This window comes from Spea bombifrons, chromosome 3 (assembly GCF_027358695.1).
Source record: "Spea bombifrons isolate aSpeBom1 chromosome 3, aSpeBom1.2.pri, whole genome shotgun sequence".
In the NCBI taxonomy this organism is placed as follows: Eukaryota; Metazoa; Chordata; class Amphibia; order Anura; family Pelobatidae; genus Spea; species Spea bombifrons.
In genome coordinates, this window is record NC_071089.1 from 75,030,767 (window position 1) to 75,045,041 (window position 14,275).

The window sequence follows — 14,275 nt, forward strand, 5'->3', positions numbered from 1 at the left end:
TCCACCACTCTACTTCCTTGCACCTTTTTGCCTTCTATTTTGTTTCCACATTAATTGGTAATGTACGTCAACATTTTAATACAAAATAGGAAAATAAACCAATAAAAAGCAACACTAAGGAGCATCAACAAGCAGCTAGAAATTTATGGCAGGTTTAACAAGCCACTAATGAAAACAAATCTTTTAGCATTTAGTTCTCAGATCTGCATCTTATTAGTACAGCTCATGTTGTTTTGCTCTGAGTTAGGGCTCTAGCATAGTATTAATACAAGGAAAGAATAAAGTCACATAGCAATTATTTGCAAGCAGGCTGCCAAAAGCATTGAATAAGCCAAATTAGAACCAAGCTAAGACCTAGGCCTGACCAAGTCAAGAACAGGCACTCTTGCAGACACACGTCATTGTGTGCAACATGAATTGGGGAAAAGTTTATGAGAGAGGGAAGTCAGGGCCAGCCTTCGGCTCCTACAAAGCATATGGCTCAGGCATGGATCGTTCCTGCATGGCCAACCTTGCAAAAGCCATTAAGCCAAAAGCAACAGCATCCATGTATTTTAAACGACTGTGGAATCTACATACAAGATCGTCACATTCTTTATCATATCTAATCCTAAAAAGCATCAACATAATGAATCAATAAACTAATATACACAGTAATGATTTTCTTCACATTTTACCTTTCTAAGAATACATTGAAATGTCCCTATCATATAGTTGTGGTCCAATTTATAGCGAAAATAACCAATGGATATACTTGAATGAATCTATAGTTACTTTTTGTGAATGGGTAACTACATCTTGTAATGTGAATGGCATTAGATTATGTAACTTACTTTTATGAGTAAGAGCTGTGGTAGTGTGCTGAACAATCGCTGTTGCTTCACACACTGATAAATGTTGAGCCTTTTCTTTTCATGTGCTTCCCACAATAATAGTGGCACAGTTTAGGTACTCTACTAATTGTTTTGTGGGCATATTCAAGCTATTGTGTTATTCTTTTACATTACTCATTTGTAGGATGTGTAAAATGGTGTTTGCATTCTCCTTGCAGTATAGCCATAACGGACTATAAGCAATACCCATTTCATACACAAAGTGCCATACGATCATAAAAAAACTAACCATGATTTGCGCATGTCCATTGGGAAATGAACTTGAAGAATCTGCATTTATGGGATCTTGGCAGTTCCTCAGACGGCATCTGAAAGCATCCTGAACCTGTAAAAAGAGCCAAATGTATTATAGGTTTTGATGGTTATTACTGGCAAACATTTATACTTATCTAATGTTTCTTTTTTTTATGTTGCAGTAAAATTGACTAGTGCTCAACGACTGTAGAGACAAGAGACAAGTTACTCATTCCACTGTAATATGTTGAGAAATTTTAATGGGAAACTCAAATTCATTTGATTTTACAAAGTTACGATACTAAGGCTGAGAAAAATACATGTCTGTTATTTTCATCCCATCCAACATATGCATATATGCATTGATCCAGTAGAAGATGATTAAATATATATATATACTGCACAAAAGTATTACTAAATCTTTTCAATGTTATACACATTTTACAGTACCACTGACAAATGCTATCATACTAGAAAAGAAATGGGGAAAGTTATACCTTTATTATGGGTAATATAAACCAGAACTATCTGTTACTGATCTTGCTTTAGGTGATCTGTAAAAGATTCACTCACGTATCCAACCTTTTTTTTTCTAATTTAAAAAAAAATCTTATGATTCTAAAAACCAAGTCTTTCTCATATTCTCAGAACAATGATAGCTGCATGGCCACTTTAAATGGTCAGTTGTTGTTTTTACAAATGCATATGCGGATTCTGTATTTTTTTTGAAGGGCACTTTTGAAGGGGCTGCACTTTGCTGCCCCAAGCCCTTTTTTTTTTTTTTTTTTTTTAAAGCCGGCGTCCCTCTCTCCTCTGCAAGCCCTCTAGCTCGGTCTCGGTGCCGGCTTGTAATGCTAAGCACCGGAAGATGACGTCATTTCTGGCGCTCAGCATTACAAGCCGGCACCGAGACCAAGCAGGGAGACTCACCGCAGGACTGCTGAAAGGTAAGTACAGGGGGGGTGGGAGTAAGGGTAGATAATAGGGAGGGAGAGGAAGGGTAGATAATAGGGAGGGAGAGGAAGGGTAGATAATGGGGGGCGGCAGGGAGGAAGGGAGAGGAATGGTAGATAATGGGGGGGGCGGCATTTTAAACTTCGCCCCAGGCAGCATTTTGTCTTGGGCCGGTCCTGCAAGAAGTGTTATTACGATCATGTTCATACAATCATTTTCAGGTTTAGCATTGTATGCACATTTACTTGTCTATATGTAACGGCATCAAACCCTCGGGAAATAAAACCAACTATTTTACATAGAGGATTTTACAGCATGTACCACACAACTTATATCCCAGGGCTGCATGGTGGGGGGTGCAGGCTGAGGGCTCACAAGGAGATGTGTTCATAAGGTCCAATTAAGAGTGAAGCCATCCAGGATGTTGTTATGATCACAAAATGAAATAATAAAGAAATCCTTTGCTGAAAGGTTAAACTTGAGCTTTGTTGATGAGTTGTTATTTTATTCTGATTGAAGCAATGACTTCCATTTAAAAGAAACATCACATAAACTGTTTTGATTATAGGAATAGATCTCCCTGGGCACCCAGTCTGCCAGTTGAAGCTATATCCCAAAATTAAAAATCAATAAGTATTTGTGTGCTGGGAGACACACTGATATCTATGTGACAAGGCAAGTTTAAGGCTGTCTAGCGTGATTGTATCTGTGAATACCAATTGCATTTTTTTTCTTTATACATTTCTTTGAACGACTCAGCTGTGTAACAAAGATAGCTGGAACCCCCCCTGCAAATATTGTTGAGGGGATGAATCATGGCACATCATGGAACTATCCAGGAGAAATAAATGATACGGTCGTGGATGTCAGGGTGAGGGATGAGGGCAGGAAATGAGAGGACATGAGACTGAAACATGATGATGGTGGTGAGAGTGTTGTGGTGCTGAGGATGGAGTGGTGAGCCTCCGGTATGTGATGATAGAGAATGGGAGCGAGGAAATTATGGGTCAGAGGATGAAGGTAGAAGATGAGGAGTGTTGAAGCTGGGCAAGGAACATAAGAAATGGGAAGGAGACAGGAAGCAATGGGTGGTGCAATTATAAAATTGTGAAGAGGAGGTAAGAGGTGGTGACAATGAGCAATAATTGAGCATGAACCTCGGTGTCCACTAACCAAATCATCCCCTACTCAACTCACTTGTAGCAATGTATGTGGCTACTGATGGAGTACCTAGAGAAAACGTTATACATTTCCTATCAACGCATGCTCCATTGCTTTTAAATTTAACAGGACCATGCACCTCTGCATTGATGATGTACGTACAGTGAATGCTTTTATCTTTCAGAAGGCAGAAAAAAGTAATAATTCTTGTTTCCACAGAAATGTAAAACGACAATGTGAAAAGATACAGACCACCCATGAACAAAAGTAGAGATTAAAAAGATCTTAGATAAAAACAGAAATAAAGATGGTCAATTATTAAATAGCAAGCTGAAAGCTTGTTTCCTTGGCAACTTGAACCACGAAAACAGTGTTATACCCTGTGCAGATTTGTTGTTCTGTGGTTACATCAGGGATTAAAATATGGGATAACATATAGTCCATATGTTTGTGAAAATAACAGCTGTATCAATCAGCCTACAGCCGTTCTTGATTTATATTGCTTACCCTTACATTCAGTCGATGAGCATATTCCTAATGTCCAATGCACCTTGGTCCATAATCTGATCGACATTGTTAACAATGTTTCTCTTCCCCACTTTAATATATTTTATTTTAATGTTATAAGAAAAGGTAACCTCCAAAATATAACGAATGGGGCAGCACATTCAACTTTCCTACTGTCTGGGCTGCAAGACTTCCAAAATAAATGGTGTGATGTTTTCCTACTGATACTCCAAAATAATATTAAAAAATGACAGCAAATAAAAAGGTGTCAACCAAACCTACAAAAACAACATAAACTGTCATGCAGCTATTATATAAATGTCCTATCACTGTATCCATGTATGCTAAAACTCCATTATTTTAACTTTCCTGCAATACAGAAACCTAGGCACAAGCCATAATTACCCCTTCTTTTCTTGGTTCAGGACCACTCTGTCATTTTAAAAGCACATAAGGAGTGCAAAGCACATATTTAACAGTAAAATTAAACTTGGGTTTTATTTAACACTCTTATATTCTACGAGTTCACAAAATATGATTATTTTGGTGGGACCAAGAAATAAACATCTTAGCCTTTTAGGGAGCTGTTACAGCAACAAAAATATGCATCCTTTGTTTTTGGTGTAATTTTACCCATTTAAATTGATACATTCCTGGCATGAAGCTCAGACAAGCAAATATACATAATTATTATTATTTATCGTTTTCGATAGCACCATTAAGAAATTAGGAAAACCAGGCAGACTACATAGGCCGAATGGTGCTTATTGACAGCCAAATTAAATTCACGGTTCTTCCTTGCTCAGGATGTTCTCTCCAGTTGTGAAACATCCTCTCTTTCAAACAATATTACAAAACTGGGTATTATTTGAAAACAGAAATTTACCATTAGCATTAGACAGACAGAAAAACACTCCTGCATCCCCAAGCCTTCAAAGTCATTAGTAGGTATATTAAACACTGGCATACTCTCTGTACAGCTAATTAACAGGAAGCACATTTCACGTACGTTTAAACTTTAAATGCTGCTATATTCCAATGCACAGATTAGCTAAATATCCTGCAGACCAGTGATGTATTTCTGCCATGTAACAAAGGATTTATTATGCTATGTATAATTCAAAGTGTAAATTCTGGTACAAAGTATGCTGTGGGCATTTTTCTGATTACGTTGCAGCATTCCCAGCCAATGTGTTTCATTAAGCATGTTCAACAAAACGTGTATAGAAATATATTTTCAGTGGACAAAACCCTCATCACCTTTACATTTAGTGTCAAAAAACAAAACTGCATACGACTCAATAAGAATATAACTTCAAAACAAAATTCAAACAGTGCAAAGAATATTTTCTCTACAATGCTTTCTTGGGACCAAAAGATAGAGCTGAACAGATTTTTTTTTTTTTTTAAACTTGTATGGATTCACTGAATTCAAATGAAAATGCTTTTAAAAAGGATTTGGGGAATAAGAATGATAAAACAAATTGCAAACGTACACATCACTTATGTCTCACAAGGCAGTTTTAGGATAGCATTGCTTTTAAAGTGATGTATACATAGAGCATGGGGCTATATATACTTAATTAATTAATTAACCACCATTAGCACATATATCCAAGAAGTCATTGCTCTAATTATTTAAACATACCTAAAATACCTAAAATATTTTTCTAGATCCAACATTCTTGCATGTGTATATTTAGCATGGCTGGTCTCATGCCATCTGTACACTTCAATATGTAGTAAAACTCTGTTTGTCAGACAAGGTGCTTGGGGAGTTTACTTAGCAAATTCTAGGCTATCAACCAACACCTCTATGCCAAAAGACGCAGTTGCTTCTAGCTGTGTTAGTTAAGAATATGTTTAACGACGGCACTGTGTCAGCCCCTTTCTATACTATTCAGCCCCTTTCTATACTATATTTAAATGCCTCACTGGTAGACTAAAAAAATAAATGCTTGCATTTTCATTTTACAAAAGAAAATAAATATATATAAAACATGAAATCAAAATCAGCGATAACAAAAATTCTGAAGTTTGAAAACGTATAAATGATCATTTATTTAGAAAAATATTTATTGATTTTTTTGTAAAGTCTTTTAAATCTTCTGTTTTATTTGCAATCAGACAGTAAAACTGATCGAAAAAAATATATAAGTAAAAAAAATGATGTACAAGCACTATGTTTACGAAACGTTCAACACACGGTCGGACTGGCCACTAAAAGATGCTGTCACCTACCACACACTTAATGACGTGATCTGCTGCTCAAGTGGGAGTAAAGGTTAGTGTAAGCGCCATCTGGGCATTTGCACGGTTTGCCAGATAGCTAGTCAGGACAGACCCTGCTCAAATGAGCTTAAAAGCTCATCATCTGAGATATCTGGCAGGAGCATTATTGGAAAGATCCTGTTTTCATTCGTGGCCAAAAAACATAAAATGCATATATCGATTTTAAATAATTTATTACCTACAATACTGAATGCAAACTCGTATGGCTAAAGGTTATAGCCAGTTCATTAGCGGATAGAGCTTTACGCATGCAAAAATATTCCCTTACCTCTTTCCGTAAAATGCAGTGGACCATTACAATGACAAAACCTTGCAGTGAGTCAAATACTGCAAAAAGTATTTGAAACAATATCGATCTTTTATCTGTCATCGCTAGAACAGCAGACATCCACGTTAGAGCCAGGAGTGGCAGAACAACACAAGAACTCCAAAGGGATGCCCTATTTAGAGATAAAAAAAAAACGTATATCAATGTTGAACCAGGTTGCACACTGCTGGCAAATATCAAGATGGTTTACTAAAAGGTAAAGATTTCAGTTCTGAAGTGACCTGCAGAATACCTTACTGAGCTAGGCCACCTAGGAACTGAAACTGTTTCAGATTTAATTAAAAGCAGTTTTTTTTTTGTTTTTTTTTTAAACATTATTTTTTTTGAAAAAATGTACAACTGTCACTAGTGCTTAAACAGAAAGTAGTTTACATGTTATCATTAGTTCTAAAACAAATTACGTCAGACTATTTTCAGACATGCACAATTTGTAACAAGAAGATGTAAATGTTTAAGACTAACATGGCATTACTGGCGGTGGTGGCTGACAAAGCTGTTGTTGAAACTACTCCACACTTGGCACATTTGAGCGTCAAACCGCTATGAGGCTCACTCATCTGACTGCAAACAAACAGAACACCCACAAAAAAGAACAAAATATTCAATTTTCACCAAATAATTGCTGCTTTATTTTGTTTTTTTGTTAAAAAATAAAAATAAATAAGATCTCATGCATACATAAAAAGGTGAATGCACTGATTTTTTTTTTTAAATAATGGATACATTTTTGCATAAATAATTGTTTGACAAAATTAACTAGTAAAAGAAGAATGATTTAATTCATGCAGGGTTTGTCTTTTCTTTACAAAGTGAGAATGCCCCATTTTGCAGTAAGTAAAAAAAAAAAAAGAAAAAGAAAAAAGAAAACTAACATTGAGCTATACATAAGCATGTAATATAGAAGACATCATGAAAATCCTCTATTCAGGCCAATTACTGATTTTTTTATTTTTATTTTTAATAAATAGAGTATGTGGTATTCATTATTAAATGCCTATTACAAAATATTTAAATAGTGAAAACTATTAAAAAAAAAGTTCTAGAAGACTTTGGCAATTTATTTTTACCTTTGTGGTCAGGAGGCCTGAATACAGGATTCAAATGAATGGTATTTAATGAATTTCCATTTCTAGACAAAAAAAGAGTGATTTTTGACTGTATTTTCACAAAAGTACAGAAGCATCAACCCACAATAAATATGCAACACTCTAAGAAGGCAATAGAAATGTAAAATAGTTTGTTAAAATAATAATAACTAATATATAATTTAAAATATAATTGCGGGTGCAGAGAAATGTCAATCCTTATAGCATTAATATTATTCATACTGAAGTAAATGTGCTATAATATCTTTTTTCTAAAATACGTTTTTGTCCTTAATTATAACACCCTGTATACATTTTTTTGCTTTGTCTTACATCAAAACCGCACAGAAAGAACCATCTCCACAGGAGATTTAACCTTTTGCCATCCCCTGCTGATACAAACACATTCCATGACTATGTAATACCAGAACGGTTTGACTTAATTGGTACTTGCATCAAATATTTTTTATTGTACATCTCTCATTATAATTCAGAGAGCAAAACAAGAGAAAAGAAATCATTATAACAACTCCTGTAACTAATTAGCACAATATTTACTTTATATAATCCTATTTTAAAATATGCAACAGAGTTATAGCAAGAAAAGACATTGTACCTCAGGGGACCTCTTTTGAAATTTGGATGGTTGCAAATGACAAATAACTCCCTCTCCCTCCTTTTTGTGCATCAAAAATAACACGCAAAGTATTATGCTCATGGTGGTTGCTTCAGGTGTACAGTGCCCAGGTGTCTGGGTAACCAAGTTGCCCACCAGGGTCCTATAACACATGTTACATGATCCTGTGATAGTAGATCCACCAAGGGACTAGGGATGGGGATAGAGTGTGTGTAGGGTATGTGCATGTATGTAATTTTGTATTTTTATAGTAAGTGTTTATGAGTGTGTGGTGTCATGGACAGTGTGTGTGTTAGTATATTGTTTTGGAGGAAGTGTGTGTTCGGTGAGTGTGAGAGCATGTTGTTCGCATGAGTGTGTTACTATACGGCATTAGAATGTGCATGTGTTAGTTTAGGTGTTTAGTTTGATTTACTGTATGGTTTTGGCATGAATGTATACTGTATGTTAGTGTATGGTGTTAGTATATGTGTGTGGGTGTTAGTGAATGGTGCTAGCATTAGTTTTTATGTGGGGTTGTTAGATTAAGTATGTCATTTTATGGTGTTAAGTGTGACATGTGTAAGTGTATGGTGTTAGAGTGAGTCTGTTTGTGTTAGAGTGAGTTTGCATCTTAGCATGTGCATGGGTTTTAGTTACATGTGTTTTAGAGGAGGGAGGGCAAAGAAATACTGCATCACTATATTAAAACTGTTGCTGTCTGGTTGAGAAGGTTGTGTAGTCAATTGTACAAATTTCTTTAGTGCATTTGCAAAAGTTAGAGCTACCTCATTCAATTTCCTTTGGGCATGTGACAAACTTTTGAACAATCTTGCAAAACAAGTATGTGTATCTGATGTTCCCGTAGTTATTCAAAAGGCATTCATAATATTATCAGAACAGGTACTTTAGAAAATAAAAAAAAATACAAGCCGTCTTGGGTAATAAAAGAAAACCTCTGAATAATACACTTTCATATAGTCATGCGATAAAGCAAGATAGAATATTTAATTATATGATGGCATAATGCTTTCAAAAGCAGCAATGCTCAAGCACATTGAAACAAATTGAAACATTCTTCTGAATGAAAACTATAATGGGATAATAAAAGCATTCAGTAAACATAAAAACAAATCCTTGGGCCTGAAAAGACATGAGGGTAACTAACCCTTTTCTCAGCAGAAGGAAAAAAAAAAACATTCAATAAAATAAAATCACCTGACAAGAATATAATGGAAATAGCCTAATATTGCTGAGACCGCTCATTCCCCGGTTCTGTACAACCCTCCCTCAAAAAATGTTAGGGCTGAAATTATCCAGTCAAGGTAATTAGCAAAGTGTTGACCATAAAATTACAAGAAAAATAAAACCTAAAACAGAAGGATGCTATGATAATGATTTTCTAATGCTGCAATTATATTGTGACCCCATAAAAGAACACCTGACATCAATCAGAAAATTCATTGAATTCGCCAAACAATTAAGATTAATAGCTTCTCAACCACTATAGAGTCTAATTAAAAAAGAAAGGGAGCTTAACAATTTGTTTTACAGACAGCCACGCAACGAAAAAAAGGTATTAAGAGTCTTTCATGCAAATATGAACTCTGAACTGCAAATTGCATTCTAATATAACCAAACTTAGAGAAAAAAATCACTTATGCTAATATTGTTGAACACATTTTTATAGTAATGCTATACGTTCATGCTTTGACTACATTTCATGTGGTTTTTTGCTGTGTTTCAGCTGGGTACTTTATTAGGCATCATATTCTGCAAGGAAAAGGTAATTTATTTAATAGTTTGTACATGTGATGCTTCTGTACTTTTGTGTCTTTTCAATGGAATTTAACAAAAAAAAAAAAAACACTTTAACATGAATGAAATATCAACTTCTCGATGACACATGCAATCACTGCGGATTAATCATCTTAACAACGGATGTACGCGCGATGAGTAGTTGTAATTGATAAAAGAAGTTTGATTTTTCTATTTGATTCTTAAAACCGCTTACCCTGCTCTGTGTTTGAGCTTTTTATCTAGGATACCATCTCTGGAAACAAGTTTATTAAAGACTAAAATCCCAATTACCATGTTGACCTGCACAATAATAAAAAGAACAACAAAAAATAATGACTAATAAAACAGAAATGTGGTGACTATGCAAAAACAAACATGTAGATTATATACATAACAGTCTCATTTGATAATCACGCAGAAACATTATTGACATGGCATACTGAAATATCTAATACTCTCACTATTTTTAGTACAATTAAAGAGAAGTTGCTTATTATGCGTGTGTACAAAAACGATGAGGCTGTATTTAAACCTTAAGCTTCTATGTACTTGAGCAAATCCTACCCAAATAAAACGTAACCTTTATTTAATTTATTAAAAATGAAAGTTCACTCCTAAAGTCACTTAGTATATTCACACTTATGTATCTAAGAAATTTGTTTTTAAACGTTTCCTAACATGAATAAACATTGTATACATCATTACATTTTAAAGTGCAATATTTGGAAACAGTTTTAGTATGTATATATTACTCTGGCAAAATAGGTTATGACATTGAATACCGACTTCTAGACACTGAATTCTAGACACTTATGTACAAATAGCTAGTGAAGGCTACAATCTGAGGGTCATCACTAAAAGTTTTAGTGTGGTCAGTTGAAGAATTAGCCTGTTATTAAATAATCTTATTTTCACAACTCTTAATCTAAGTCTAAGGTTCAGGGCTGTTTGAAAAAGCAAAATCATTAGGCAGTTTACCAATACAACAGCCGCAGCGGGTCCAACAAAGGCATAGAGAAGCCCTCCTTCGAGTGACAGCCAGCAACTGCAAAAGAAAATTGTGCAGGGAATAATGTACAGGGTAAGAAACTATTCCACACATTTGTGGGAGGAATACACACAGTGGTCTTACACTAAGGCACAAAGGCCACTGAAGCCTCTTCAGATAAATATGCAGCAGAGACATGGAAGTGGGAATCGGTGGCTTTGAGTAGGGCTTGGACAGCAGTGAACAGCGCTACTACAAAGCTCTGCTTGTTTCTGGCTCCTGCATAGCCTCTAAAACATGGCACCATGGGCAAATGCCTAGACCACCTAGCTGGAAATCCAGTCTTAAGTAAATAATATAAATGATAAAATGCTTTTTTTTTATAATACAAGGTGCTGCTGTTTTCTTATTCCTTGTTTTCTTACAGGTATAGAAACGCACATTAACAGAAAGATTAAATAATCATCAATATTTAAGTTTAACAAACCAGTAAATATCAGGCCAATAAACAATGATGGCTTATAAACGTAGTCTGACCATACTAACTTACCATACCCCTCAACATTTCAAATGGCGAAATAGGGGCACTTATGTTTCAGGGGAAATGACTTTGTGACCCACTAAGAAGGTTTAACTTACTATTGTGTAGTTCCATATCCCTTTGCTTTGGTGAAGCCCATTGATATGGCAACTACTAATGCTGGTAGGCCTATAAAGAAAAATACATATTAACGTTAAAAAATACACATTAAAACAGCATTATTAATAAGTGTTCCTAATAATTTACTTATATTACTTGGTGTTAATACCATATGTATCTCTATTGCATTCCTGAATATACACAGGCTGGACTGGCAATTTGGCACCCCAGGTAAATGCTCGGTGGGCTGCTGGCTGACAGCCCCCATCCTAACCCAATCTGCAGCTCCAGCAGCAGATCAGATGCGGCAGTGTGCTGATGGCGGCTGGATATGCCCCGCCACATGCTACCTGAGCATAAAAAAGTAATGCGTGGCCTGTCATTTCTAGCCGTCAGCCGCACTTATGTCATTAGGCATCTGCAAGCCTAAAAGTGCCAGGGCTTTCCCGTCATCCTCAGACAGGCCTTGATGGTACATTAGCAATTACAATTACTTAAGTATTAAATTATATTATACATTTTATAGTGCTACGCTTAAAGAACAAGGTGTCTTAAGTAGCATTTTAAAGGACCCCATAAACCTTTATTAGTATTAAACATTATTAAACAATATAATAAAAAGTATAAGGATGAACAGTTGATTCTATAGCAGTAGATCTATAACTGTGGTCATTTATTTGCCAGAAATGAATTATTTATGGTGCAGTATATTTTTCAAATACTGTTAGATTTCTGCCGTAGATAAATTACTAAGAGCGTTGCTAAGTTACCATTTTTTTTTTTTTTGTTTGGTTTGGTTTTTCGCAAAGCTGTAAATGTAATCTAATCAAGCAGGTTGTTTTTATATTCATTGCATGTATTTCAGTGGGAAGAATTTTCATTGCAATTATTTTGCATAATAGAGGTTTACGGTATTCATTCTGCAAACAATGATGCTAGAACCATAACAAACACCATGGGTCTTCTGAACACAAGCAGCATTTTTCTCTGCCTATAGAAGTCTTTTCAAAGATTTATATTTCTTTTGTTGTTCCTCTCTGTGGACTCAACATGACCATTAGGTCAGCATGCTTTCAAGTTGTTTGTTACTCTTCTTGATATGTTGATACTGTCCATTATTTTACTTCTTTTAGGGCAAATAAAAAAGGCATTTAAAATGAATTAAATACAAAATAATGAAATCATATGTTCTGTATTTTATATTGTCAAATCACTTTGTATACATTTATACATTATAAATGTAAATACGAACAATTAACATTTTTTGGTTGTAGATTTCACAAAATGTGAAATCGATTTTTAATGCATGAAAATTGGTGAATGCTTTCTTTTGTCATTGTTAGAAAATGTGACAGAAATTAAGTATACCCGCTGAACATACTCGGGTAGCATTCCCATTGGAATCAAAAGGAGAAACAGCTTAAAAGAACATTACATCAAACATACAGGAAGTGTACTTAAGTACACCCTTGTCTTTAGCAAATACAGATAGAAGAAGGAGGGAAATCAGGCAAATGTCTTTTTAACTTCAATAGCAATAGAACCCAATGCATATAAAAAAGAGACTAAGATGTCCCTTTAATGCACTTCATTAAAACTGAAAATTAACATGCACTTGTAAGAATGAACATCTACATTTAGAGTATGACCTCTGGTTATGAAACCTTGTTTTTATAAAATTGGTTTTCTTTTTTCAGGCTTCACCCTCATTCTTATGCCACTGGTAATATCTTTCTTTATAAACAAGCATGGTTCTTTTGTTTTATTTATTACTTTTATATGACATTTAATATATACATTATTTATTTTATTATTATTGCTTGTTGACCTGTTGATCATACTTTAATATGTTCGAAACCCGATTCGCCATTTTACTGCTATATTAAGCAAAAAATAATGCTTCTAGTGTTAGCATAATGTTTTTTTTATGAACTGTCAGCCTATTGTGGGAATCTAATACAATGTCAGTAATATGTATATTTATATTTATTTAAAACCCTGTTTTTGTGAAGTTTTAAACAAGGTAGAGGTATAGGAGATGAAGACAAAAAAATAAGAGTGATGGAGATACATTAAAAATGAGATGTCTGTGCCTTAATGAATAGGTACGACATGGGAAAATAACAGGGAGCTACAAGATGGGCTGACAGATCAGTGTTCAGAAGACCAAGGAAGGCAAGCATTTTTTGCTTGCTTCTCATGAGGTGTGAAGAAAGTCTAAAAAAATAGGTTGTGATGACATAGTACTATATATATACACCACCGTTCAAAAGTTTGGGGTTCCTTAGCTGTCTAGCTGTGCTAATATAATTCTAAAATCATTTTATAATGATCAATTAGCCTTTCCAACATAAACTTGGATTAGCTAACATAATGTACCATTGAAACACAGGACTTACTGATAAAAGGCCTCTGTATGCTTATGAACTTATTCCATAAAAAATCAGCAGCTTACAGCTACAATAGTCATTTACAACATGAGAGAGGGGGGAGAGACAGAGAGACAGAGAGAGACAGAGAGAGAGAGGGGAGAAAGAATTGTGTGTAGACACTAATAGGAGAGCGTAGAAAGATCACGTAGCTAAAGAGAATGATAACAGATTTGCATCACCTCTGATCATTTAAAGATCCCTTGAAGCAATAATATTTAAAGGGCAAGCACAGAACTGAGGTGCTACAATGCTGCAGGGGATTTTCATTTGATGAAATGTAAAAGAATATAATGTAAAAAAAGCCAATAATAAGTATAACAAATAACTGTGCTACCAACAAAAAGC

The 14,275-nt window shown here is 34.9% G+C and overlaps 1 protein-coding gene across 1 annotated transcript in view; it reads right to left on the bottom strand.

Annotated features, from left to right (window-relative positions):
- Window positions 1-14,275, bottom strand: part of ADGRB3 (adhesion G protein-coupled receptor B3) — a 351,396-nt gene that overhangs the window by 38,074 nt on the left and 299,047 nt on the right. Inside the window, exons 21-26 of the mRNA XM_053458858.1 lie at window positions 11,498-11,567; window positions 10,849-10,915; window positions 10,085-10,170; window positions 6,832-6,930; window positions 6,310-6,481; window positions 1,123-1,218 (exon numbers count right to left, since the gene is read on the bottom strand). Coding sequence (XP_053314833.1) covers window positions 1,123-1,218; window positions 6,310-6,481; window positions 6,832-6,930; window positions 10,085-10,170; window positions 10,849-10,915; window positions 11,498-11,567 — 590 coding nt within the window. The remainder of the gene's footprint in view (window positions 1-1,122; window positions 1,219-6,309; window positions 6,482-6,831; window positions 6,931-10,084; window positions 10,171-10,848; window positions 10,916-11,497; window positions 11,568-14,275) is intronic.